The sequence below is a fragment of the Panthera onca genome (genome assembly GCF_046562875.1).
Source record: "Panthera onca isolate mPanOnc1 chromosome E1 unlocalized genomic scaffold, mPanOnc1 haplotype 2 h2.Chr16_ul_10, whole genome shotgun sequence".
Classification (NCBI taxonomy): Eukaryota; Metazoa; Chordata; class Mammalia; order Carnivora; family Felidae; genus Panthera; species Panthera onca.
The window spans coordinates 54,651-81,780 of NW_027675809.1; the positions used below are offsets into that span (position 1 = coordinate 54,651).

Below are 27,130 nucleotides of genomic sequence, written 5' to 3' on the forward strand. Positions count from 1 at the left end.
ACATTTCCAAATAAGTAAACCCTATAAACTCACAAATCCAGCAAGGTCAATGAAATCTGAGCACAACATGGATTAAACTACATGTTTAGTTTAATCCATTAAACACGGATAAAACTACACCACGGCACATGATAATCAAACTGGTCAAAGCCAGCGATAAAGAGCAAATCTTAAAAGCAGCCAAAGGAACAAAACCACACATGACACACAGAGCAACAAAGATATAACAATGACAACATATTTCTTGTTGGAAATAATGTAAGCCAGAACTCGGTGGGGCAACATCTTTCAAGCAGTGAAAAGGAGAGGGGGACCAAATAGCTATCAAGCTAGAATTCTATACCCAAATCTTTCAAAAATAAAAGCAAGACAGACTATCTGAGACATACAAGAGCTGGAAGAATTCATCATTAGCAGGCTTACACTGTAGAAATGCCAAAGGAAGTATTTTTTTAAATGTTTATTTGAGAGACAGAGAGAGAGGGCACGTGCAGTATGCGTGTGCAAGGGGGAAAGAGCACTGAGGAGACAGAGAATCCCAAGCAAAGCCCAACGCGGGACTTGAGCTCACAAACTGTGAGATTATGACCTGAGCCAAAATCAAGAGTTGGATGCTTAACTGACTGAGCCACCCAGGTGCCCCTAAAGAAAGTATTTTTAAGCAGAAGGAAAAGGATAGCAGACGGAAATGTGGATCCACACAAAGGAATGAAGAACATTAGAACTGGTAACTATATAGGTTATGATTTCACTTCACTATATGTATGTATATCATTTCACTATATGATTTCACTTATATGTAGAATCTCAGAAAAAAACAAACAAACAAGGGGTGCCTGGATGGGCTAAGTCGATGAAGCATCCTACTCTTGATTTCGGCTCAGGATCTCAGGGTCGTGAGATCGAGCCCTGTGTCAGGCTCCACACTCAGCATGGATTAGATTAAGATTCTCTTAAGATTCTCTCTCTCTCTCTCTCTCTCTCTCTCTCTCTCTCTCTCTCCTCTGCCCCTCTCCCCAACTTGTACACTCTGTCTCTAAAATTAAAAAAAAAATACACCAAAAACCATAAGATACCTAGGAATAAACCTAATCAAAGAGGTAAAAGATCTGTATGCTGAAAACAATAGAACGCTTATGAAAATAAATTGAAGAAGACAGAAAGAAATGGAAAAACATCCCATGCTCAAGGATTGGAAGAACAAATATTGTTAAAATGTCTATACTACTCAAAGCAAACTACACATTCAATTCAATCCCTATCAAACACCAGTATTTTTCACAGAGCGAGAACAAACAATTCTAAAAGTTGTATGGAACAAGAAAAGACCCCGAATTATAATGTTGGGAAAAAACAAACAAACAAAGCTGGAGGCATCATGATTCTGGACTTCAAACTGTATTACAAAGCTGGAATCATCAAGACAGTGTGGTACTGCACAAAAACAGACACATAGATCAATAGAATAGAATAGAGAACCGAGAAATGGAGCCACAAATATATGGTCAACTAATCTTCGATAAAGCAGAATATCCAGTGGAAAAAAGATAGTCTTCGCAATAAATGGTGTTGGGAAAACTGGACCGTAACGTGCAGAAGAATGAAACTAAACCACTTTTTTACACCATACACAAAAATAAATTCAAAATGGATGAAAGACCTAAATGTGAGACGGGAAACCATCAAAATCCTAGAGGAGAACACAGGCAGAAACCTCTTTGATCTCAGCTAAAGCAACTTCTTACTAGAGACATGTCTCCAGAGGCAAGGGAAACAAAAGTACAAATGAACTACTGAGGAGTGCCTGGGTGGCTTAGCGGGTTGAATGCCTGACTCTTGGTGTTGGCTCAGGTCGTGATCTCAGGGTCGTGGATTGAATCCCGCATCAGGATTCTCTCTCCACTTGAGATTCTCTCTCTCCCTCTCTCTCTGCTCCCCCCCATGCATACATGTATGTGTGTGTCCATGTTCTTAATTAATTAATTAATTAATAGGGGCACCTGGGTGGCTCAGTTGGTTAAGTATCTGACTTGGCTCAGATCATGATCTTACAGTTCGTGAGTCTGAGCCCCGTGTCAGGCTCTGTGCTGACAGCTTGGAGCCTGGAGCCTGCTTCAGATTCTGTGTCTCCCTCTCTCTCTCTGCCCCTCCCCTGCTTGCACTCTGTCTCTCTCTCTCAAAAATAAACATAAACAAACAAACAAACAAACATTTTTTTTAATGAATTATTGGGACCTCATCAAGATAAAAACCTTCTGGGGCACCTGGGTGTCTCAGTCGGTTAAGCTTCTGACTTCAGCTCAGGTCATAATCTCACGGTTTGTGAGCTCGAGTTCCGCATCGACTCTCTGTTGACAGTGCGGAGCCTGCTCAGATCCTCTGTCTCCCTCACTCTCTGCCCCTACCCCACTCTTGTGCTCTCTCTCTCAAAAATAAACATCCATGAAAAAAAGATAAAAAGCTGTACAGCAAAGGAAACAATCAACAAAATTAAAAGGCAACTGATGAAATGGGAGAACATATTTGCAAATGACATAATCTGATAAAGGGCTAGTATCCAAAATATATAAAGGACTCAACACCCAAAAAATCAAATACATAATCCAGTTAAGAAAAGGGCAGAAGACATGAATAGACAGTTTTTCAAAGAAGACATCCAGAAGGCTAACAGACACATGAAAAGATGCTCAATATCACTCATCATCAAGGAAATACAAATCAAAATCACAATGAGATACCACCTCACATGTGTCAGAATGGCTAAAATTAATAACTCAGGAAACAACAGATGTGGAGAAAGGGGAACCCTTCTGCGCTGCTGGTGGGAATGCAAACTGCTGTAGCCACTCTGGAAAACAGTATGGAGGTTTTTAAAAAGTTAAAAATAGAACTACCCTACAACCCAGCAATTGTACTACTAGGCATTTAACCAAAGGATACAAAAATGCTGATTTGAAGGGGCATGTGCACCCAATGTTTATAGCAGCACTATCAACAATAGCCAAAGTATGGAAAGAGCCCAAATGTCCATTGATGGATGAATGGATGAAAGATGTGGTATATATATACAATGGAGTATTACTTGGCAATCAAAAAGAATGAAATCTTGCCGTTTGCAACTACATGGATGGAACTGGAGGGTATTACGCTAAGTGAAATTAGTCAGTGAAAGACAAAAATCCTATCACTTCACTCATATGAGGACTTTAAGAGACAAAACAGATGAACATAGGGAAGGGAAACAAAAATAATGTAAGAACAGGGAGGGGGACAAAACAGAAGAGCCTCATAAATATGGAAAACAAACTGAGGGTTACTGGAGGGGTTGTGGGAGGGGGGATGGGCTAAATGGGTAAGGGGCACTAAGGACTCTACTCCTGAAATCATTGTTGCACTATATGCTAACTAATTTGGATGTAAATTTTAAAAAATAAAAAATAAAACAAGGTAAAAAATAAACAAAAAATAAACAAAAAACCAAATGAATGAATAAACAACAACAAAAAAGAGAAAACACTTGTAAATACGGAGAACAAACTGGGGATATGGACAAAATGAGTGAAAAGGGTTAAGAGGTACCAACTTGCAGTTATAAAATAAATAAGTCACCAGATGAAAAGTACAGCATAGGGAATATAGTCAATAATACTGTAATATACTTATTGTGGTGAGCATTTCATAATGTATATAATTGATCACTGTGTTGTGAGCATTTCATAATGTATATAAAAGATCACTGTGTTGTACACCTGAAACTAATTTAATATTACATGATCTATATATACTTCAATAAAAGAGATAATTGAGGGGCACCCAGGTGGCTCAGTCAGTTAAGCATCTGACTTCAGCTCAGGTCATGATCTCATAGTCTGTGATTTCAGGCCCCACATCAGGCTCTGTGTCTACAGCTCAGAGCCTGGAGCCTGCTTCAGATTCTGTGTCTCCCTCTCTCTCTGCCCCTCCCCCACTTGCACTCTGTCTCTCTCAAAAATACAAAAATAAAAAAAGATAACTGACTATTTAAACAAAAAAAATAATATGGTGTGCTAAAAGTAAAATGTATGAAAACAATAGCACAAAGGTCAGGAGGGGAACAATGGAAGTACACTATTTATTGTAAGGTTCTTATACTATTCATGAAATCATATAATATCATTTGAAGATAGACTGTGATAAGTTAAACATGAACACTACAAACCATTAAACAGCTACTAAAATAACAAAACCTGAGTTGTAACTATTTATCCCCCCACCAAAAAATAATAAAACGTACTAAATCAACCCAAGAGCAGGAAGAAGAAGAAAAAGAAAAAGAAAAGAAACAAAGAACAGATGGGATACATAGAAAAGAGTAGACAGTAGCTTTAAATGTAAGCATATAAATAATTACATTAAATATAAATGGTATAATCACCTAATTAAAAGATAGAGTTGTCATACTGGATAAAAAAGCAAAAGCCAACTATATGCTGTCTATAAGATTCATCTTCAATACAAAGATATAAGTAGGTTAAAAATATGGAAGAAATTATGCTTTGCTAACACTAATCAAACGAAACCTTGAGTGGCTATATTTACTATAGGACAAAGTCAATTTCAAAGCAAAGATATTACCAGGGATAAATGAGGTTATTCCATTGTGATAGAAATGTCAACTATTAGAAAAGACATAACTTAAGAATTTATGTATCTGATAATAGAACTTCCAAATATATTAAGGAGAATAGGAAAGAGAGACACATAAGCACTCAATTATAGTTGGAGATTTCAATATCCCTCTCTCAATAATTGACAGAAAAAATATATAGAAAATGAGTAATGATACATCAGACTTGAAAAATACTACCAACCTACTTGACCTAGTTGACATTTATAGAATACTCCACACCAAATCAGCAGACTACATATTTTCTTTCAAGTGGACACATAATATTTATCAAAATAGGCCATATTCTCATCTATTACCAGAATTCATTGGCTATAAAACAAGCCTCAATAAATTTAAAAGGATTTCAGTCATCCAACATATTGTTCTGTGACCACAATGGAATTAAATAACAAATTAACAGATCTGTAAAATCTCCAAATATTTAGAAACTAACCAACACACTCCTAAGTAACCCTATTGGTCAAATAAGTCAAAATGGATATTAGAAACTATTTTGTACCAACTGAAACTGAAAACACAACATGTCAACATGTGGGATGTTGCTCATATAGTATTCATCTTCCCCAGTGTCCACTTTTAAGAAACTAGAAAAAGAAAAGGAAATTCATCACTGAGTAAGGAGAGAAAATGGAATGATAAAGATCAAAGCAGAAATTTTTGAAAAGGAAAACAAAAATAGAGAAGTCAGTGTAATGAAAAGGCACTTTTTAGAGAAGATAAGTAAAACTGATAAACTTCTGGCCAGATTTATCAAGAAAAGACAAGAGAAGACCAAATTATCAATATCAAAAATGAGAGGAATGACATCACTACAATTCTACAGATACTAAAAGGATAATAAGGGATTATTATAAAATACTTTATGTCAATAACTTCAAGATGAAATAGATTCCCTGAAAGACATGAACTACTCAAAAAAATAAAGTATGTAATTTAAGTAGCACTATTACAAAAATAAAATCTGTAGTTTAACACTTTCTCACAAAGAAAGCTTCAAGCCCACATGGCTTCACTGGTGAATTCTAGCAAACATTTAAGGAAAAAATAATGCCAATTCTGCACAAACAGTACTAGAGAATTGAAGAGAGGGGAATACTTCCCAACTCAATTTTAAGGCCAACATTCACCTTATGAAAAATAGATAAAGACATTAGAAGAAAGGATAGATAGAAGATCTCATATACTGCTGGCTGGAATGCAAAATGGTACATCCACTTTAGAAAACAGGTAAGCAGTTTCTTAAAAAGTTAAATATACACTCAGCATATGATGTAGCAATCCTGCCATTAGGTATTTTACCACCTCCCCCCTCCCCCAATGAAAACATATGCTCACACGAAGACCTGCATGTAAGTGTTTTAAGCAAATTTATTCGTAAAGGCCAAAAAGCTAGAAACAACTCAAATGCCCATTAACTGATGAATGCATAAACAAACTGGTATATCCTCACAACTGCAATACTACTCGGCAATAAAAAGGAAATGAACTACTGACATGTGCAAAAACATGGATGAGTCTCTGGGGTGCCTGGGTGGCTCAGTCACATAAGTGACCGACTTTGGCTCAGGCCATGATCTCATGTTCCGCAGGTTCATGTCCTGTATTGGGCTCTGCGCTGACAGAGCCTGGAGCCTGCTTCGGGTTCTGTGTCTCTCTCTCTCTCTCTCTCTGCCCCTCTCCTGCTTATGCTCTCTGTTTCTCAAAAATAAATAAACGTTAAAAAAGTTAAAAAAAAAAAACATGGATGAATCTCAAAAGGATTATGCTGAAAGGAACCAATCACAGAAGACTGCATACTGTATGATTTCATTTATTTATTTTTTTTAATGTTCATTTATTTTTGAGAGAGAGAGAGAGATGGAGTGCAAGTGGGGAAGGGGTAGAGAGACAGGGAGACACAGAATCTGAAGCAGGCTCCAGGCTCTGAGCTGTCAGGACAGAGTCCGATGCAGGGCTTGAACTCACAGACCGCGAGATCATGACCTGAGCTGAAGTCGGACGCTTAACTGCCTGAGCCACCCAGGTGCCCCTGGTATGATTTCATTTATAAGACACTGTGGAAAAGGCAAAACTATAGGGACAAAAATTAGGTTGGTGGTTGCCAGGGCTGGTGGTGAGAAAAGGGGATTGGCTGCAAAGGCACATAGGGGCCTTTTGGGGTGACAGAAATGTTCTACGTCTCAAATGTGGTGGTGGTTACATAACTACACGTTTGTCAAAACTCATCAAACTGTATGCTTAAAAAGAGCAAATTTTATACCTCAATAAATCTGACTTAAGAAAACAATAAAACAAATCTAAGTAAACAACTAAGTGAAAATACACATAAGAAAAATCAACTTACAGTGTTTCCAATTCAAGGGTCATCATGAGGAGGCTCTCAACTGTTGTAAGTGACACCTGTGTTGATCCCATGTCTCTGAAGGAGAAAGCCCAAACATGCGTGATTTGAACCCAAGGATAAAAATTCTGTACCTAAAAAGATACTTAACAACATGTGATTACTTCAATTCTGGCTTCTTTGTCAAGTCAGCTCAAGAGTTTTCTTGCTATGGACAATAATTTCAGAAAGCTCCCAATGAAGACATTTTATGTGCATCATCAAATTAATCACCTTGGTGCTCAACAGTACAATCCTTTTTACTCTTATCCTCATTTTCATTCTCAGTTGCATCCACCTCTCTTGATTAGTCTTTTTTTCTTTTAATATACACCTTACTCCACTTTCCACTTTGAGATAAATGGTATTTCTACCTACATCTACAAGTCCCATGTCTGTTATGTGTTCTTCAATACTACTCCTTCCTCTGCAGGCTATCTTGCCCATATACGTGTTTTCTTTGCTAATAATGCTTATTTCAATAACCCAGTTAAAATTTAAATTACGACTTTTTAACCAAAACGCAAAATACTTAATCTTTTGATGACAACAAAAAAGATCAGAAATCATCTCATGAGCCATGAGATTGTTGCAATACTTACAAATATTTTAATGCTGGCAACTTAAAAAGATAGGAATCTTCAACAGTTGACAGAGGGTTACGACTGATAATTCTGAAAAATGCAATGGAATTAAAATTATCTGCATTTCCAGTAATGACTACCATGAAAGTTTATGTTCATTTTGGGGGTATGGAACTGGAAGGTGAAAACTAATCATTTTCTGCCTTTGCCTATAAATCACCCTTAGATTCTGTAAAGCACTCTTCCTTTGGGAACTACCCAGCTCTCTGGACGATAAAGTGGAGAACAGAAAGAGGAAAAAAAATTTTTTTTTTTTACGTGGACAGCAAAGCAAAGATATGCCAAAGAACTTTTTGGGCTGAAAATCCTAGAAGTGACTATGCTGGTAGGAAGCCCAGGCTCTGTAGGAAAGACTGTTTCTAGTGTCCTCTATAATTCTAGGTGCTTTTCCTTTATCTCTAGAAATGTAAAAAATTCCACAGTTTAAAACACCCGGTTAAAGACAAAAATAGGACCAATTCCTCAGTTTGGGGGCCAAAGACAAAGGGATTAATCTAAGAGGAAATGGTGAAAGCTATACCCCCACCATGTGTATTCTCCTATGACAGCCTTTGTTAGGTGGCATATGATCCCGTTTCCTTATCCATCTCCTGGACTGCCAGCTCCTTGAGGGCAGGGACCATGCTCTATTGTCATTTTTGTCCCTGTGCCTGACAGAGTGCTTGTTATTTACTAGTTACTTAGTGAAGGCTTGTTGAATAAATAACATTTTGTCACTGTTTGACACAAGTTTTTATTCCAAAATGCCGAGTAGATTTTCTTCTCAGTTCTTTACAGCAAAAATAAAGTGAAGGAAACAGGAAGAAAGAAAAGAAAATCTGCCTTTAGGTTGACTCTGCTCAAGAATCATCACTGTACTTTTGCAAAATTATAAGGATAATCATCACAACCAATACTATTGAGCCATAGGGCATCTGTGATCAGCATTTCACATTTAAACCTCACAATAACCTTATGTGATAGATACATCATTACCCCATTTTACAAGTGAGGAAACTGAAGTACAGAGAGGTTGTATAATTTGTCCCAGTTTGTCAAGCCAGTCAAGAAGCAGAGCTGGAATCTGAACTCAGTTCTGACTCCAAAGCCTGTATTTAACTTGTATGAAAAAAAAAGGGGGTTTAAAATAGCCGTTACCTTAAACTTAACTTTGAGAGCATTAAATATAGAAACACTTTGCTGAACTTCATCTCTCCATCTGGGAGAGCTTCTCTAAGAATTACATTTTCTATTTTTATTCCTTTCCTCTAATCATCTCCCATGATTAAGTATTTAATTAGCCTGTGATCATTGAGACTTTAGAGATTTCATTTTTTATTTTTGTATTCTATTTTTTGAGAGAGAGAGTACAAGAGTATGAGTGAAGGAGAGGCAGAGGAAGAGAGAGAGAGAGAATCCCAAGCAGGCTCCATGCCCAGTGCAGAGCCTGACATGGGGCTTGATCCCATGACCGCAAGATCATGACCTGAGCCGAAATCAAGAGTCAGGCAGTTAACTGAGCCACCCAGGTGCCCTGAGACTTTAGACATTTTAAAGCCCTGTTACAGGTGAATCAGTGAAAATGAGAAAGGAAGGACGTCTGAAAATTCATCCTTCCGTAAAAGCAACAACAACAACAAAAAACTAGCAAAAATGGTCAAAATCAACTTTCTCAGAACTTTGGAAATTTTAACCAATGGGCTTGCAGCAACCCGGAGAGCATTTATTAAAGAAAAAATTACTAATTTCTATGAGAACAGTGAGCTCTGTTGTTTTAACTTGTCCTCAACCTCTGCTCTCCATCGTGATGGTAGCCTTAAAAATTGCCCACATCCCAGGGGAACAGAATGGAGCTCAAGTTCCTTAAAGCCTCATTCCCAAGGAACAAACTGTCATTGTTTTACCTGTCTAGTGGGGTCCCTAAAAAACTTCACTTGAAAGCCTTGCCCTTGACCTCACTGAGAACTGCACAGTGCTAAAATAGCCTCTTCCCAAGGGGCATTTTTTGAAAACAATTATAGATAAATGTTTTAATCTGGCAGCTATGTGAGGCAATTGATAACAAGACAAAAAATAGCCTAAACAAAAAGCCTAAAAGGAAAAAGCTGAGAAATGAGATGTCCATAGGGACTTTGAAATGCTCCAACATCTTCCTGGGTAACTAGAAGACCACAAGACATATTCCTGGGAATGTAGAAAAAAAACCTTAGCACTAATAAATGAGTTCAGCAAGGTTACAGGACACAAGACCAATATGTAAAAATTAGCTTTATTTCTATACATCAGCAATGACTATTCCAAAAATGAAATTAGGAAAACAATTCCATGTATAACAGTACTCAAAAGAACAAAATACTTAGGAAAACATTTAACCAAAGAAGTGCAAGAATCACACTAAAAACCACAAAACGTTGTTGAAAGAAATTAAAGAAGATTGAAATAAATGTAAAGATATGCCATGTTCACGGATCAGAAGACAATAGTGTTAAAATGGCACTATACCCCAAATTGAACTGTGGTTTCAGTATAATCCCTATCCAAACCCCAACTGACTTCTTTCCAAAAATTGGCAAGCTAATTCTAAAATCTGTATGTCAATTCAAGGGACCGAGAATAGCCAAAATGATCTTTTTAAAAAAAAAAAAAAGTTTATCTATTCATTTTGAGAGACAGCGAGCATACACACCCGTGCAGAAGAGCAAACATGAGCGAGTGTGAGTGGGGAAAAGTGTGAGCAGGGGAGGGGCAGAGGGAGAAGGAGAGGGAGCATCCCAAGCAGGCTCCATGCTGTCAGTGCAGATTGCAACACGGGGTTCCATCTCACAAACCATGAGGTCATGACCTGAGCTGAAATCAAGAGCCGGCCACTTAACCAACTGAGCTACCCGGGTGCTCCAAAACGATTTTGACACAGAACAACAAAATGGGAAGACTCACACGCCCTGGTTTCAAAACCTACTTCAAAACTACAGTAATCACGGTGTGGTACTGGCAAAAGAACAGACATGTAAGTTGATGGAACAGAACTGACAGTCCAGGAACAAATCCTCACATTTATGGCCCACTGATTTTCAACAAGGGTGCCAACACCATTCAACGTGGGAAGACTAGTCTTTTCAAATGATGCTGGGACAACCGTATATCCCCATACCAAATAATGTAGTTGGATTCCTACACTTCACACCATATATAAATATTAACTCAAAATGAGTCAAAGACCTAGAAGGAAGAGCTCAAGCTATAAAACTCTCAGGAGAGAAATCTTTATGACCTTGGATTTAGGCGACGGTTTCTTAGACATGACACAAAAAGCACAACAAACCAAAGGAAAAATAGATAAACTGGACTTTATTTAAAAATAAAAAAACAACCCAAAACTATCATATGTCTGATACAAGTCTAGTATCCAGAACATCCAGAATATATAAAGAACTCTTAAAACTCAGTGAAAAGACGAATAATCAAATGTTTAAATGGGTAAAGGATTTGAAGAGACATTTCGCCAAAGAAAATACATGAATGGCCAATAAGCACATGAAAAGATGCTCAATGTCTTAGGTCATTAGGGAAATATAAATCAAAGCTACAATGAGATACTACTCTACACTCACTAAGATGGCTATGATCGAACAGAGAGACAATGATAAGTGGTAGCAAGATTTGGGGAAACCAGAATCTTCATACATTGGTGGGAATGTAAAATGGTGTAGTCACTGTGGAAAACAGTTCGGCAGTTCCTCAAAAGGGTTAAATATAGAGTTACTACATGACCCAGCAATTCCACTCTTAGGTATGTACCCAAGAGAATTAAAAACATATGACCACACAAAAACTTGTACGTGAATACTCATAGCAGCATTATTCACAATAGCCAAAAAGTCAAAATAATCCAAATGTCCAATAACTCACGAATGGATGAACAAAATGTGACTGGAGCACCTGGGTGGCTCAGTCGGTTAAGCATCTGACTTTGGCTCAGGTCGTCATCTCACAGTTCATGAGTTCGAGCTCTACATCAGGCTCTGTGGTTTTGGATCCTCTGTCCCCCTCTCTCTCTGCCCCTTCCCCGCTTGTGTGTGCGCTCTCTTTCAAAAATAAATAAACATTAAAAAAAGGAATGAAGTACTGAAACATGCTACAACCGGATAAATCTTGAAGCCAACAAGCCATGTGAAAGAAACTAGACACACATTTCTATGAAATGTCCAGAATAGGCAAATCCATAGGGGCAGAAGGTAAATTAGTTGTTGCCAGGGGCCTGGGAGGAGGGGGGAATGGGGAGTAAAGGCTGATGGGTATGGTATTTCTTTCGAGGGGGGCAATGACAATGTTCTGGAATTAGCAGTGATTATTGTCTATCAAAGTATACCATTGGACTATATACTTTATAATGTTGCATATTCTATTATGCGGACTATATCTCAATTTGAAGAAAAAAAAAAAGAACCATGTTGTGATAAATAGAGAACCAGTTGCCAGAAGATCAAACATGTTAGTAGGTGGAGAAAAGGGGAGCGAAGATTCAAACTCTTCCACAACGGAGGTCAGAGGGAGTTAGCGGTGCGGCTGGGAGCCATGCATTTTTGTTCTTGCCTTGGAAACTCCCCTATTCTTCCTATTCCAGCCCCTTCTTCTACGTTTTTTCAGGCCCATTAACATGTCGGGTTTGTGTAACACTAGTTAATATCCAGTCAGACAATGTTATGAAGAGAAAGAACGTGAGTGTCACATGTCTGGTTAAACACAGTTCCTCAACCTTGAGGCTCCGAATGTCCTTTGGCTTTGAAAACATAAAAATGGCATTAATACCTACAAGCTTACTGGCGGGCTCTGTGCAAGTAACCTCTTCCACGTGTGTGTCTTCCCCTGCCCACTTCTCCCCGCCCCTGCTCCCCCCCCCCCCCGCTCCCTATTAAGAAAAACTATGAAGAATTATGCAGCCAAAACAATTTAGTAGTTTGTTATCCTTCCCCCCAACTATCTCAGTGCTCTACCCCCACTGTCCCCCCCTCTTTCCTGGTAGCTCACCCATGGCCTTATACCCATCGGCTCGGTGCTTCCTCTTACCCAGGCAGCCCTCCTGCTCAGATGAATGCCCTGTGTTTATCTGTAGTGAAAACAAAATACAGGCCACTCCAAGTTATCCTATCTCCTCCTGTCTTTAGTGCCGCCTTCTCTTCATGGAGCTATTGTGCCTGAGCCAAGGGGAGAATGAGAACTGACCCGACAGGTTACATCTGCTGGACCGACAGCAATTGTTTTTCCACAGACTGCGATACGAACGAACGGTGGACGCTGCACTAGACATCATCTCCATTTCCGTTCAATTCCCTCATTTTACAGATAAAACGTGTGCTGACTCAGTCTATTGGCTTTTGGATATTCGTGGGCTTATCTTTATGGGAGTAAAACATAACAACAGTTATCCTCAAAGACTGTCTCATAATCAAAGTTGAAGAAATACTGTTCTAGATATTTTTTTGTTTTTTAAAAAACTCTATCTTATTTGAAGAGGAAAACTCAAGTATTTTTGCAAAAGCTTTCCGTTGCAGAGCAACGGGACAGACTAAAGGTAGCTCACAAAATAAGGGAACATTTCTTACGTGTTATTTTTTTTTTCTCCAAATTCTTCTACAGAGGTCCAGACAGATGGGCTACGTTTCCTTTCTATTAACTGAGGAGACAGAGAAGACTTGAGGACTGAAGCTTGTCACCACTGTCCTGAATGTACTGAAATCCTAACAGCTTTGGCTGAAAAAATGTCCAAAGCAGGCAGTGAAAATACATTTCAAATAGGACAGACTCCAAACTCTCTATGCTGGAATCCCAAGGCATGGAGGGAAAACTGGCTCCTTGGAGGAAAGCAGTTGAAGAAATAAGTAGAGTGATCTAGACCCTATTCCAGTATGTTTGAAGTACTTGGGGATAGAATAACCCCTTTCCTTTATTCATCTACATAGGTCCATGAGCCATGAGAACATGACTCCCCATGCGAAGCTCCTCAATACAAGACATCTAACGGCATCACGTAGATCCTCTCTCAGGGGTTGGGCGGGGGGAGGGGCGAAGCCTAAAGAATCTGAAATGGTGAGCCCATGTTTTAATTCAAGTTCTGAGAACAGCCTTGAAGAGGAGTTTCTGGCAGTGAGGAACAGCCCAAGAAGCAAGGGCCCCGGAATCAGGCAGACCTAGGTCTGAATTCTGGCTGTCACTTCCTGGTGAAGGGACTTAAGTAACGAACGTCTCCGAGTCTTTTTAGCAGCATTTACCTCATAAGGCAACTTGAGGATTAAAGGAAAGAGCATGTGCAAAGCACCTAGCATAAGGCTGGGCACAGAGTGGGTGCCTAGCAGTGACGATGTGATATTTGCACCAGGCGGTGAGCAGGAAGCCTGGGGATGCCCATAGGTGGCATGGCCAGGAGCTCCCGAAGCATAGGGAAAAGGAGCTCCCTGCTCGAAAGGTCCTATTCCAGTGAGAAGCTGACTCCAAGGGACGACGCCCAAAAGGCCGGTTGTCATTCAGGTCCTACCTAGTGCCAGGGAATGCGGAATTGTATTACTCGCGAAGCTTCTTAAGTGGTTCTGTCACTTATTGACAGTGTGAACCTAGGCAAGTCACCCGATGTCTCTGAGTTTCAACTTCCTCATCCCCGAAATGAGGATGATACTACCTGTATCACAAGAGTTGCTGGAAAAACGAAAATGAAGTGGCGTGTGAGGGGCCACGTCCGGAGCATTTCCCACGTGCCAGGCTCTATTCTAAGAGTTTAAGACACACTGTCTTACTTGCAGCACAAGCGAAAGGTCTTAGCGTAGTGCCAGAGCGCAGTAAATACCTAACAGAGGTAGGTATTAAAGAAATGATATGGGGCAGAGGAGCAACTACCATGCTTCCCAGAGAAAGAAGATGCCTTGGCATATACGTGGGAAGAATCAGAGGCAGCTGGGAGAAGAAAAGTAACAGTTGGGTATGACTATCGCAAAGCTTCTGAACTACCACACACGGAAAATAATAAAAGTTACCCTAAATCACCCCAAAAGGACAGCCCTGAGTTGTCATCTTCATCCTTAACGTTGATGCCTTTCTGAATCTGAGAAGAAGCTGCCAGGATTTCCAGTACGTACCAAAAAGCGATGACAATATCCTGAAGTGTGTCAACTTGTGTGGGCACGCAGCCGTCTAAAAGGAAGCAGATGCCGGTTGACTGGGGGAGCGTTAGGGCGTCAATGTGACTGCGGCTCGACTTTGCCTTCAGAGGGTGGCCACACCTACCTCAACGATATTGTCAACAATAATTCAAAAGGGGTAAGGCTTAGATTTTCCTTATTCTCCCTTAGAGCTTATGTTCTTGGCACAATACTGATGCGCCACAGACGAGCCAGCATGTGAATGTGCTCTATCCCGATAAGGTACAGCCTTTCTACATCGTAGAGTCCTTCGGCTTCTAAACTCATGGAGCTCGTACTGTTAGAAGCAATGAAGTGAATTTTTTAAAATAAGCCATCGGTCTGCACCTGTGTAGGTGAATGAAGGAGAAGCACTTTAAAGTCAGGAAAAAAAAAAGTATACTTAACATTTAGGATTATCAACCACTGTTGGTTTTCCATAATATATTTCATTCCTGATTTCATCTGAAAGAAATAGGATTATTACTACCATTCAAAAAGTGGTACCTTATTAATAAACTCTTGGCATGGCTTTGAGGTGGATTTCAGATTCAAAATAGACTTTACCACACCGCTAACGTGTTCACTCAGTGTTTATCAATAACTTAAGAGGCTTCATTCAAAAAACTTACTGAGATAGAATTACCTGAAACCCAGGGGTGTATCGAGGCCTTGTAGGGTCTGAACCTCATCTACTTTGGGAAATCCTGCCTCATCAAAACATGCAAAATTATGCGTACAGGAACTGCGAGGGTCCCTCCCAAGACTTTGGAAGGGGCCTATGTAAGTGAGAAGACCTGAAGTTTAAGCTTCAGTCAGTTCAAGATAAATCCACCTCAGCTGGGGCCCAAAAGGTTTACAAACTTATTTAATGCTGGAGAAAATATTGTTTCAACTTATAAACACCCCAGTAATTAAGTCACATAGGTAATAACGTGACTGAATTCACGGGATGGCATCTCCCTTGCGCATGCTCTCTTTCTCTCAGAATAAATAAATAAACGTTAAAAAGAAAAAAGAAAAGAAAAGTTTGGCCCCAAACAAGGAGCCCAACCTCCAATACACACTTACTGTACTGTGATAATTTTTTGGAAGTTAACTGTGAATTCGTTTTAGTAGTACAGCTCTATTCAAACCACATTGAAAGGGCGGGCCTACGCCGGCTGACTCCATCTTGTTCTGTGTCCTTCACCTTGACCACACCTCCTCCCCTTGGGTAACCCACCCCCCCCCACCTGCCTAACAGCACTCTTCCCCAGGACCCTTCCCCAGCCAATCAGCTGAGGCCACAGCCATTACCTCACCAACTGCCCCTAGGCCCCAATAAAACCTTTGTCCTTTTGAAACTGGCTCTCTCTCCCCGGTATCTCACCTCTGCATCAGTGCAGGTAGGGGATTGAGCTCGAGCTAGCTCGAATAAAGGCTCTTTTGCTTTTACATCGGACTCGGCTCCCTGGCGGTATTTGGGGATCACGAATTCTGGGCATAACACACATGACATGAGTATTAATTTATTCTCAATACCAGCTAGCTCTGGTTCTTTAATTACCTTTTTCTGTCATGTAAGATCGATGAGGGAGCATGAGGCAAGTTGAGGGCAAGATACAAGTTAGCACATGCCCCCGCCCCAGGTGGGATATGTGTGATTCTGGCTGCTCGAGGACAAAGGAAAGGAAAGAAAACAAATGGTTAACTGATAAGAGATCTCAGTCGGGCAAGATAGGAGTTTCCATCAGTTTACAAATATCTTAGTAAATTACAAGAAAAAGGCAATCTTATCAATAGCCTAATCGCCAGAAACCTACAGAATCAGCTTCCTGGAGCCCCCACATCACCCCTCCATAGTGATATGGGGAACAAAGGCAAGAAGGAAATCTCAGGTAAAATTAAATTTCCTTATAACCTGCAGCCTATTGACAGATACTTGAGGCAGGCAAATAAAATATTTCTCCAGGAACTCCCTACTGTCTTAATGCTTTGCTAGAGGGAAAAACAACCTTAGCTTGACAATAGCAAGGCCTCTGGTGTCTTAGGAGTCCTCTTTCACATATCACAGTCCCTCTGGAGACTTCCCTTTTGACTTGACCTCCCAATTCCATAGCATATAACCTGTCACTCTTCACAACCCCAGCGCAGTTCTTTCTGCCCACGGTCCTGTCCCTGTGCTTTAATAAAATCACCTTTTTGCACCAAAGACATGTTCAAGAATTCTTTCTTGGCCGTCGGCTCCCGACTCCCCACCATCTCCCCAAAACTTCATCAAGATGAACGTGGAAACTCAACACAAGCAAGTTGTTGCCTTTTCCACAACAAATCTTTTCTATTCCACAACCATCCCCTACTTTGTCACCCCCTAGCTCGTTACCCTGCTGCACTGATGCCAGCATGGCTCACATACGTTTTCCCATCAACGGCCATCTTTTTCTCCTTCCAGTATGAAAGATTCTTGGGGACAGTCCCTGTGTATTCTTTGTACCCCCAGTACTTAGTACACTGTCGACATAGAGTGCGCGTGGCACTGAGTGTTTTTCAATGAATTCATTCATTGTTATCAACGGATTCCACCCTATTTTGTCCTGTATTGCCTACCTAACTATGAAATTCAGATTCTTCGAAGAGACTCTCGGTGTTATAAGATGCTTAGTAGAGGTGGTGAGTTTTAAGACATTATATTGACACCACTAAAACCTCTTGGTGGAGAAACTCAATGAGCCCGTTCTCTGGCATGCCGGCAAAACAAAAAACTGACCCTCAGTATTCTTTCCCCAAGTTAGGCATCAGCAAATTAATGAGAGGAGAGAGGAGGCCCCTGCTCTTGGGCACCCGCAGGAACTTACTCCAGCTCCGGACACACCGTAAACACTTTCATCTAACGGAAGATAAGCTGTGAAATCGGATTTCTGAACCACAAGACAGTAAGACAGTCTTTTCCAGCGTCTGCTTTAGAGGAGGGTCTTCAACCTTGAGTCTAAAAATCCCCCTCAGGCCACTGAACATGTCCAGTATGATTTGCTTTTTTACAGAGAAATCACAGAATTTTCCGGCTGAAAGGGAATAACATACTTCTTAATTGAAGAGTGGTCAGGAAAGAAAACACATGGAGAGCAGTGCCCTGTGGCAGGCATTCAGGAGTTCTTTCTGCTTTCCTGATGGCTCAAGAAGCACCCACACCTTTTGCTGCCTGGAGAACTCTGTGCTAAACTTAGTTCTTTGAAGTTCTCTTTTGCATAGGAAACTTGCACATGAGCAGGAATCAAAGTTAAATTCAAAAGTGGATTTCAAGGACCATGCACACCTTGGGGAAGCATCACTGTCACGAATTCCCATGATAATACTGACTTGGGTGTTACTTGCTTGGGGCTTTCATTGCCCACACAAAGCTGGGTATGAGGGAGGGCAGAGAGTGCCATTTAGGAGTTAAGACAAGTCTCTTGGCCTCTTTGTACCTTAGTTTCCTCATTTGAAAAAAAAATGGATTTTAAGACCTACTTTCCAGAATTCATACTGGGTTTATTAACACACACCTAACCAATCACTGTATGATATTTTTACATGTAGTTTTTTTTTTTTTTTACATGTATTCATTTTCTATTTCACTTACAGCTTGTGTAAAAACGGCATTCCATGCCAGGCCTGAAATGTTCCAAAGCTCAGTTCGGTGAGTAAATTGCAACCAAGATTTCTACACACACACACACACACAAAAAAACAAGACAAACAAAGAGAAAAAAAAGATATTCTTTCAGAATATTTATCCTTTGGCAGTGATTCTAATTTATAGATAATGAAACATAACCACAATACTCTCTCCATACACTAAAGAAATCTCACTAGGAAAGATACTTGCCTTTTTAAAAAAATATTTGCATGAAAGATTTATACTTTCATGTTTATACATGTGGTGCATTAGATACAAATCAGTAAATGCTCAATAAATACTTGTGTTAAGTAAGTATTTTTTTCTAGAGAAGTAAGTTTATTTCTCTAGAAAAACGTTTCACAACTTTAGCACTGTTGAGATTTATGGTTGGATAATCTTTGTTATGGGGGGGGGGGTGCTGCCCTGTGAACTGTAGGGTGTGACAGCAGCCCTGGCCTCCACCCACTAGATGCCAGGAGCACATCTACAGTCTGACAATCAAAAATGTCTCCAGACACTACCAAGTGTCACCTGGATGCAAAATCACCCTGGCAGAGAACTGCTGCTCTAGAACGATTCACTCTGATCTCTATAATAACTCTCACACCAAACTTTGCCACAGACAAAAAAAGATTTGCTACATAATTTTAGTAGCTTTCGACTAATAAAGGTTCATTCATTCCAAATGAATAACAAAGAGGTTTACAATTAAGTTTAATACAAATTCCAAATATAATGAAATTATATTTGTAACTTACATAAACTTCAAAAAAGGTAGTGATTCAAATGTACGTCTTTCAATAGATTGTATTTTATTGCAGGATAAATCTCTAGGAAAAGGAAAAGGAAAATATTGCCTCAATTAGCTATAAGATATCTAATTAGTAGGATGGTAGTATTGAATAAGTAGCTTTTGGCTAAACTCTGAGTATTAGGAATTGTTAATTGAACCTTCCAGAGCCCCTAACCCTGTCCTCACCTTTCTTAAGAGTCTCACCTTTGTGATCTTCATACATAAAATATACAACTATAGATCTTGATAGATCTTGGAAGTAATGTTTCCTGAGAGCAGAAGAATTGATTAAATGACTGTTTGTGGCCTCATCAATTTCTAAATTATGAGCTCAAAGTTGTGATCGCCACATATAATTTCTAACATTAAAAGGGATATTCTCACATTAGCACACCTTCCTGGTTTAGTTCTACTTCTTGACACCAAGTCAATACCAGAAGAGGTAAAAGATACCTTTTCATTTAACTTGAAAAGAAGTTACTCCTCTAATCAATACCTAACTTTGAACGAACTCAGAATTATATTATCATATTAATAGAAATTTATTTTTGGTTGTACGTTGCCTAAACGGTCTATGAATTTATCAATTGCTTCAGCTGCAAGTGGGGCCAACAAAAAAACAACACGGTCCTGGATTTTTATTTGGAAACACCCATTCTTGATTATGGTTGACCCTCTTATTTCCATGGATTTCAGCCGAGTCCCTCACTTTCCACCTACATGGGTACCACCATCTTCTGACTGGCATTTTCATCTCTGGTCTCTCCCATTCTAATCTATACTGCACACAGTCACCAGATTAATTCTCCAGGAGTGGTTCTCAAATATCAGAGTCACTTGGGAACTTACTCAAGATGCACATTCTCAGCTCTACTCTGGACTGAGTGAATCAGGAACTGTGGAGGTGGAACCTGTGTTCTGACAAGGCCTCCCGGTGACCCTGGTGCAGTCTAAAGTTTGTCCTAGAGCACTGCTGTGATAACACGGTAGCCTGGCATATCATCCAAGGCCTTCAAAATCCTAAATCCGGCTCTAGTTTCCTACTCTACAGATACCAAAGAAATTTCTCCTGCATTTTGCCTTTCACTCACTCTATCTTGCAAGCATATTCTTCCCAAGATGTCTATCTGATGATACGTCATAGCCATTCAAGGTTCTGTTCAAACAGTATTTCTCTAGTAACTTCCCTGATCCAACTTGAAGTCTTCCCCCCCCTTCTGTGTTCCAAAAACAACTTATACTTCTCATTGCCCAAATCCATTTCTTCCCCTCCCCCTCTCCTCCTCCTCCTTCTCCTTCTTTTAATTTTTTAAAGTAGACTCCACGCCCAACCTGGGGCTTGAACTCACGACCCTGAGATCAAGAGTCGCATGCTCTACTGACTCAGCCGGTCAGGTGCCCCAATTTCTTCTTAATATAGTTATTCTGGCATTCCATTTCCTCTGGGCATAAACTCCATGAAAGTATGGACTAGTCTTGCTCATCTGCGTTGTCTACTGTGTTTAAAACTGATGCATGGACAAAGAACAAACTCAAATATTTATAAAATAAATTAACAGCTGGGTAGTGAGTAGAAGGAGCAAAACGACTGAAAAGAAATGTGGTTTTACGACTTTGTGGCTCCCTCTTCTGCACTTTGTCAGTGCTTCATCATCCATTTAGTGCTTAGGCATTATGGTTTAAGCTTCTGTTTATTTTCCCTGTGAAATCATGAGTTCCTACAAGGGTGGGAAGCCTGTCTTAACCATCTGCGTGCCTATGGTACTGGGCATAGGGCCTGTCACATTCTTTTTTAGGTTTGATTCACATTTTTTTTGAATAAATGAATGAGAACACTTCACCTGACATGAAATAATTGGCTTACAAAGTACCTCATAGTAGAAATAATGAAAGGCCCTATCCATTGCGCAGTTTGTCTCTTTTGGTTTTCTCCAAACTGTGTTTGTAACGTTTGGAGCCCAGATGGCAGAGGTAGCCAAGAAGACCAATACAAAGTGGTTGTCCCCTAAGACTTGGAAGGTTTGATAATTTGAAGGGCTATTTTTAGTGTCATATGAGATTCTTTTTACTCACTACCCTTAAGCCTTCCACATTTGCAAGAAGAATCTATTTTCTAAAGCATATCATTAATAAGGATTAATGAGGGGCGCCTGGATGGCTTAGTCGATTGAGCATCTGACTTCGTTCGGTTCAGGTCATGATCTCACTGCTCATGAATTCGAGCCCCGCATCAGGCTCTGGGCCAACAGCTCAGAGACTGAAGCCTGCTTCGGATTCTGTGTCTCCCTCTCTCTCTGTGCCTACCCTGCTCATACTCTGTCTCTCTCTCTCTCAAAAATAAATAAACATTAAAAAAATTTTTTAAAAAGGATTAATGAAATACACAGCTTTGCATGGCATGGACAAAGAATAAACACTGAACCTCCATAGCAAAGAACATTAGTGTCTCTGTATGTCTAATGTACAGAGATATATGCAAACATTTCTTCCTTGACAATGAGGCTGGAGAGATGTTTATTCTGTAATTAGCGAAGTTAGAGGCATTTCTGATGTTTGTTTAGTGTAAACATTTCTAACTATACCACTTAACCATCATTATATTTTTAAAGATTTCATTTTTTTTAAGTAATCTCTATACCTAACATGGGGCTCTAACCTACAACCTCGAGATCAAGAGTTGCAGACTCTAATGACTGAGACAGCCACGTGCCCCTTAGCCATCATTTTTTTAATGTTTATTTATTTTTGAGAGAGACAGAGCATGAGTGGGGGAGGGGCAGAGAGAGAGGGAGACAGAATCTGAAACAGGCTCCGGGCTCTGAGCTGTCAGCACAGAGCCCGACACGGGGCTCGAACCCACAAACTGTGAGATCACGACCTGAGTCAAAGTCGGACGCCCAACCAACTGAGCCACCCAGGAGCCCCAACCCCTTAACCATCATTTTAAACATCTATTTTTATGGTGGCATAAGAATTTCCACACTGATCACAGGAATCTACTCCTGAAGCCAAGTGCACATTGTATGTTAGCTAACTTAACAATAAATGACATAAAAAATAATAATAAAAAAATAAACTAATAAAATTTCCCACACTGAAATCCTTAATCTCTTAATAATTTAATATGTACTTGGTAATACTGCTTACATAATTCACCTGCTTAGTTAAATATTTAATATTTAAATATTTAATTTAGATTAAATTATTTAAAAATTCTGGGTTAATGGCATTCAAATTAATGTAAGTGTTCTATATTTTCTTGTCTTGTAGGTGACAATTTGAGGTTAACTTCAATTCCTCTCATTTTACTAAGCCAACTTTTTCAAACCTTTTCTGTAAAGGCCAGACAGTAAATATTTTAGGCTTTGCAGGCCATATACGGTCTCTGTCACATATTCTCTGTTTCTTTCTCTTCTTTTCTCTTTTACAGCCCTTTAAGAACATGAAAATCATTCTGAACTCATAGGTTGTATCAAGACAGACCATACACAGGATTTGATCCATGGGCCATAAATAATAAATATAAATAAAAGCAGATGGTATATGAACACTTACATAACAAGGTTCATATGGGTGTCCATAATTGCTCAGACTTCATTACCCCTTTTCCTCTACAACTGAAGGGCTTTTTCCTATATCTTGTCTATAAAATTAAAAAGTTGAAAATGCATAGGAGGTATTTAATGCTAGAGATGGGCTGGGTCCCCACAGACTTACAGAGTTATAGAATTTAATAGAGAGAATTATAGAATTCCACTATAGAGAATTATAGAATTCTACTGTTAGAAGAAATTGTTGCAATTATCCAATTTGAACCCTGTATTTTTTAATAAATAATATAACTAAAAACTCATAATAAATGATGAACTGATTAACTTACAAATACTGGAGGGATAGCAGGCCTTCAAATGTGTCTTTATGTAATTCGGTCAGATAATTGTCCCTGAGAATTCTGCAAAATGAAAAGGTCATTTCTGGGTCAAAATGCAAAATAACTACAACTATTTGCTACACAGGACCGCTAGATGTGAGAGAAACCTGGGTAATGGTGCCACCAAATACACTAATTCTTATTTAATGTAGGGATGGTGATCTCTGCTGTTTGATTCAAATCTTTTCTTCTCACATACTCCTTTGTCTCTCTCTCTCTCTCTCTCTCTCTCTCTCTCTCTCTCTCACACACACACACACACACACACACACACACACACACACCCCTATCCACTCTTCACACCAAAATGTACATTTAATGCCTACTCTCTGGATCACAAAATCTCTGTTAGAACCCAGCCCTGAGTGGCAAAAACATGGACAGAACTGCCACTTCCTCCTCTCTTTTCCCAAATTTTATTGTGGAAGCCCTATTTATAACCATATCAGTGCTACAAGTAAAGCCATCTAATTTTTTTCCCCAACTAAAAAATATCTGTGAGAACTAAAAATGTGCATAAAATGCACATAACATAAATGCTCAGTTTAATAAGTATAGAGTAAATACCCGTGTAACACTATTTGTTCATTCTACTGTTGGTGGATACTAGATTTTTCTAATTTTTAGTTATTATAAACAGTGCTGCTTTGGACATTTTTCTGTTTATATCCTAGTACACATTTGCCTAAGTTTCTCCAGGATTTAACAGGGGTACAAAATTGTCTTCCTAAGAGGTTGTGCTATTTCAAGCTGGCAGATTGAAACATGCCAAGTCTCTACCAAACTCCAAACTCCACCAAAGTCCCTAAGGATGATTAGAAAAGATACAATTAGAAAATCCACAACCTTAGCTCAAAGCCAAGGGAGTAGCTCTACAAACACTCCCCACCAGAAATGCCTTGGAGCCACCTACAGGGTGATTAGCTGGGATACTGCAGTAGGACCAAGGACAGCACATCAAGCCCACATCCTTCCTCCTTGGATCTGGCAGCAAAGGGTGTTTTCTTCCAGGCAGGAGCCATTGGTGTTAGAAGGGGGCAGGGTCCCAGAACCCTGGAGGAAGGGTATACACTCTGACTAGCCATTAGAAGTCACCTCCCACCTCTTCTTTAACTCTCAGGGGGACCTGTCACCAATAACAAGCCCCGTGGTTCATTTCACCTCTTCCTTAGGACCAGAAAACAGAAGCAAGTCAAATCTCAACTACAAAGATAAATTGCACTCAGGAATGACCAAATGGAGTGAGAAAGCCAATTCTATTCAGGACAGAAAATAAAAAACAAATATAACAGCTTATAGTCAATGACACAGTTAACAGAGAAAACACAAAAGGATTTGAGAATACCAACATTAATGGGGCACCTGCGTGGCTCAGTCGGTTAAGCATCCGACTTTGGCTCAGGTTGCAGTCCATGGGTTCAAGCCCTGCACTGGGCTCTGTGCTGAAGCTCAGAGCCTGGAGCCTGCTTCCGATTCTGTGTCTCCCTCTCTCTCTGCCCCTCCCCAACTTGCACTCTGTCTCTCTCTCTCTCTCAAAAATGAACAGTATAAAAAATGTAGAATAGCATCATTAATATATCCTCAGACAGAGGTAAACAGTACATCTAATAAAAAGAACCAACTCAAGATTATATGAATGAAAAGTATTATCATTAGTAAAAAACTCAGTCTATGAGCAGCAGAAACGGTCGTTGAATAAATTAGAAAACTTGAGAGATCTGGCCACTGATTTCTTACCAATACTTGAAATTCTATGTATTTATTATATTTACATATTTGTTTTTATATTATATATTTGTAAACCCCTTGACAAGTGGGATATTTGGTCAGTTTTGTTCTTGGGCTTATATCCCTGGCATGTAAAACAGATCCTGGGACATAGGAGATGCTCCATAAATATTTGTTGAATGAATTCAGAAAGTGACAGGTATCAATTTGCAAATATACTACTTTTAATTAAAACAAATCATTCATTTATCATCATTTATGAGAATAAGTACAACTTCACAGGAAAACAAATGTCTTTCTCCACCTCCGCCCCAATTTGTGACTCAATCTTTTGAGACAAGAACCTTTTGAGAATTTCATAAAAGCTATGGAATGGACCCTTTCCCTAGAAAACTGCACTTTCTTGAATACGTGCAAAGGTGTGCATGCGATTTCAATTTGCAGACCATCCCTTTAGGGCTCAGGTCCGTGAATAGAATGGACTGAATTTGTGGGTGCCAAACTTGGATGGGAAATAGAATCACATCTCTATTTTCACAAACCTCTAACTAGAATTAGCATTTCCTTCCATTATGAATGTAGGCAACAAACCACAGATTAGTGTAGTTAATTTGGTCCCCAGCAGAAATCAGATATTTTCATATCACATATTTGGCGTGGATATCTCAAAATATCATTTATTCTCATCAGTACCTTGAAGTTATAATAGTTAGTAGGCGTACCATTATATTTTGTTATTTAATATTCTAACAGAAGCAGATTTATTGCTATATCACTAATCTTTTTAAAAATTTTTTGAAAACTCTATTTCCACATAATTTCCTTTTCCTATATATTTTAACTTATTATACATTTGAAAACATTATCCCAAGAACATAAGCTTCTGCAGATCATCAATACATATATAGAAGGGTGCCTGGGTGGCTCAGCCTGTTAAGTGTCCAACTTCAGCTCAGGTCATGATCTCACGGTTCGTGGGTTCGAGCCCCACATTGGGCTCTCTGCTGACAGATCAGAGCCTGGAGCCTGCTTCCAATTCTGTGTCTCCCTCTCTTTCTGCCCCTCCCCTGTTCATGCTCTGTCTCTCAGCAATAAATAAATGTTAAAAAAAATTTTTTTAAAAATTTGATATATAGAAAAAAAGGTTAAAAATCCTGCCCCAGGGGACTATTGACCCATAGTTAAAAACTTCTGTCTTACAAGGCATAACCCTCAAGCTGAATTAGAAATCATCAAATCTTGGGGCACCTGGGTGGCTCAGTTGGTTAAGTGTCTGACTTCGGCTCAAGTCATCATTTCACAGTTTGTGGGGTCGAGCCCCACATCAGGCTCTGTGCTGACAGCTCGGAGCCTAGAGCCTGCTTTGGACTCTGTGTCTCCCTCTCTCTCTGCCCCTTCCCTGCTCACTCACTCTCTCTCTCTCTCTCTCTCTCAAAAATAAATAAACATTTAAAAATTTTTTAAGAATCATCAAATCTTACCAGATTCATCTTCTAGTATATAAACTACCAAATACACGCTTTTCAAAAAATATTTTTTTAATTTCAGTTTATTTTTTTAATAGGTAATATATATTTGCATGGCTCAGAATTCCAAAGGTATATAATACACAATTCAAAGTTTTTCTCCTACCCCTGTCCCTCAGCCTACCCACTCTCTCCACTCTCTCTTGTTCCTTGTGCCAAATTACTTTCATTTTTCTTACAAGTTTGGGAAATAAGATCTCCAAGTTAGATACTATCATGAGAAAATATAAACTATATATAGTATTTAAGAAATTCATAAAATTCATAAGAAAACAACTACCTTGTTCTACCATTTGTCCCTTACCAGTAAGGTTATCAGACTAAGGGGCAGGGGGGAATCTACTTTAGGGGGATCATAATCCCTACATTTAGATTACTATGACTGTTATGTCTTTTATTATTAATTCAGAAGTCATTTATGACTTATCTACCCAAGTTGAACTAATGATATGACACACAATCTGTCATGAAAAATGCCAGTCAGTTACTTTGAGTATAATATTGTTTCCAAAATTACTTGTGTCTACACTGACTTTTTCTACAAATCAATTTAAAAAAAAGATAACAACAAAATTGGCAAAGGACAGAAAATTCAGACAAGAAACACAAATGCCCAGGAAACATACAGAGATATTTAAATGTATACGTAATCAGAAAAATTCAAATTCAGA

At 39.3% G+C, this 27,130-nt stretch overlaps 1 protein-coding gene and 2 long non-coding RNA genes across 8 annotated transcripts in view; 2 read left to right on the top strand and 1 right to left on the bottom strand.

Moving 5' to 3' along the window:
- LOC144615259 (uncharacterized) overlaps positions 1-27,130 on the bottom strand; it is a 41,205-nt gene that overhangs the window by 5,541 nt on the left and 8,534 nt on the right. The window contains exons 4-8 of one of the 5 annotated variants that reach the window (XM_078442135.2): positions 23,155-23,226; positions 19,240-19,311; positions 18,443-18,523; positions 7,652-7,723; positions 7,014-7,088 (exon numbers count right to left, since the gene is read on the bottom strand). In XM_078442135.2, the coding sequence (XP_078298261.2) occupies positions 7,014-7,088; positions 7,652-7,723; positions 18,443-18,523; positions 19,240-19,311; positions 23,155-23,226 (372 nt within the window). The remainder of the gene's footprint in view (positions 1-7,013; positions 7,089-7,651; positions 7,724-18,442; positions 18,524-19,239; positions 19,312-23,154; positions 23,227-27,130) is intronic. The other 4 variants (XM_081794715.1, XM_081794716.1, XM_081794717.1 and 1 more) reach the window with 4 other exon arrangements.
- On the top strand, positions 642-13,038 carry LOC145715121 (uncharacterized). The gene is made up of 2 exons (XR_014137137.1): positions 642-727; positions 12,838-13,038. It is a non-coding gene; the product is annotated as an uncharacterized LOC145715121 (long non-coding RNA).
- The window catches only part of LOC145715120 (uncharacterized), a 353,021-nt gene continuing 341,967 nt past the window's right edge, over positions 16,077-27,130 (top strand). Inside the window, exons 1-3 of one of the 2 annotated variants that reach the window (XR_014137132.1) lie at positions 16,077-16,229; positions 17,612-17,756; positions 18,445-18,499. This is a non-coding gene — a long non-coding RNA (uncharacterized LOC145715120). The remainder of the gene's footprint in view (positions 16,230-17,611; positions 17,757-18,444; positions 18,500-27,130) is intronic. The other variant, XR_014137133.1, reaches the window with a different exon arrangement.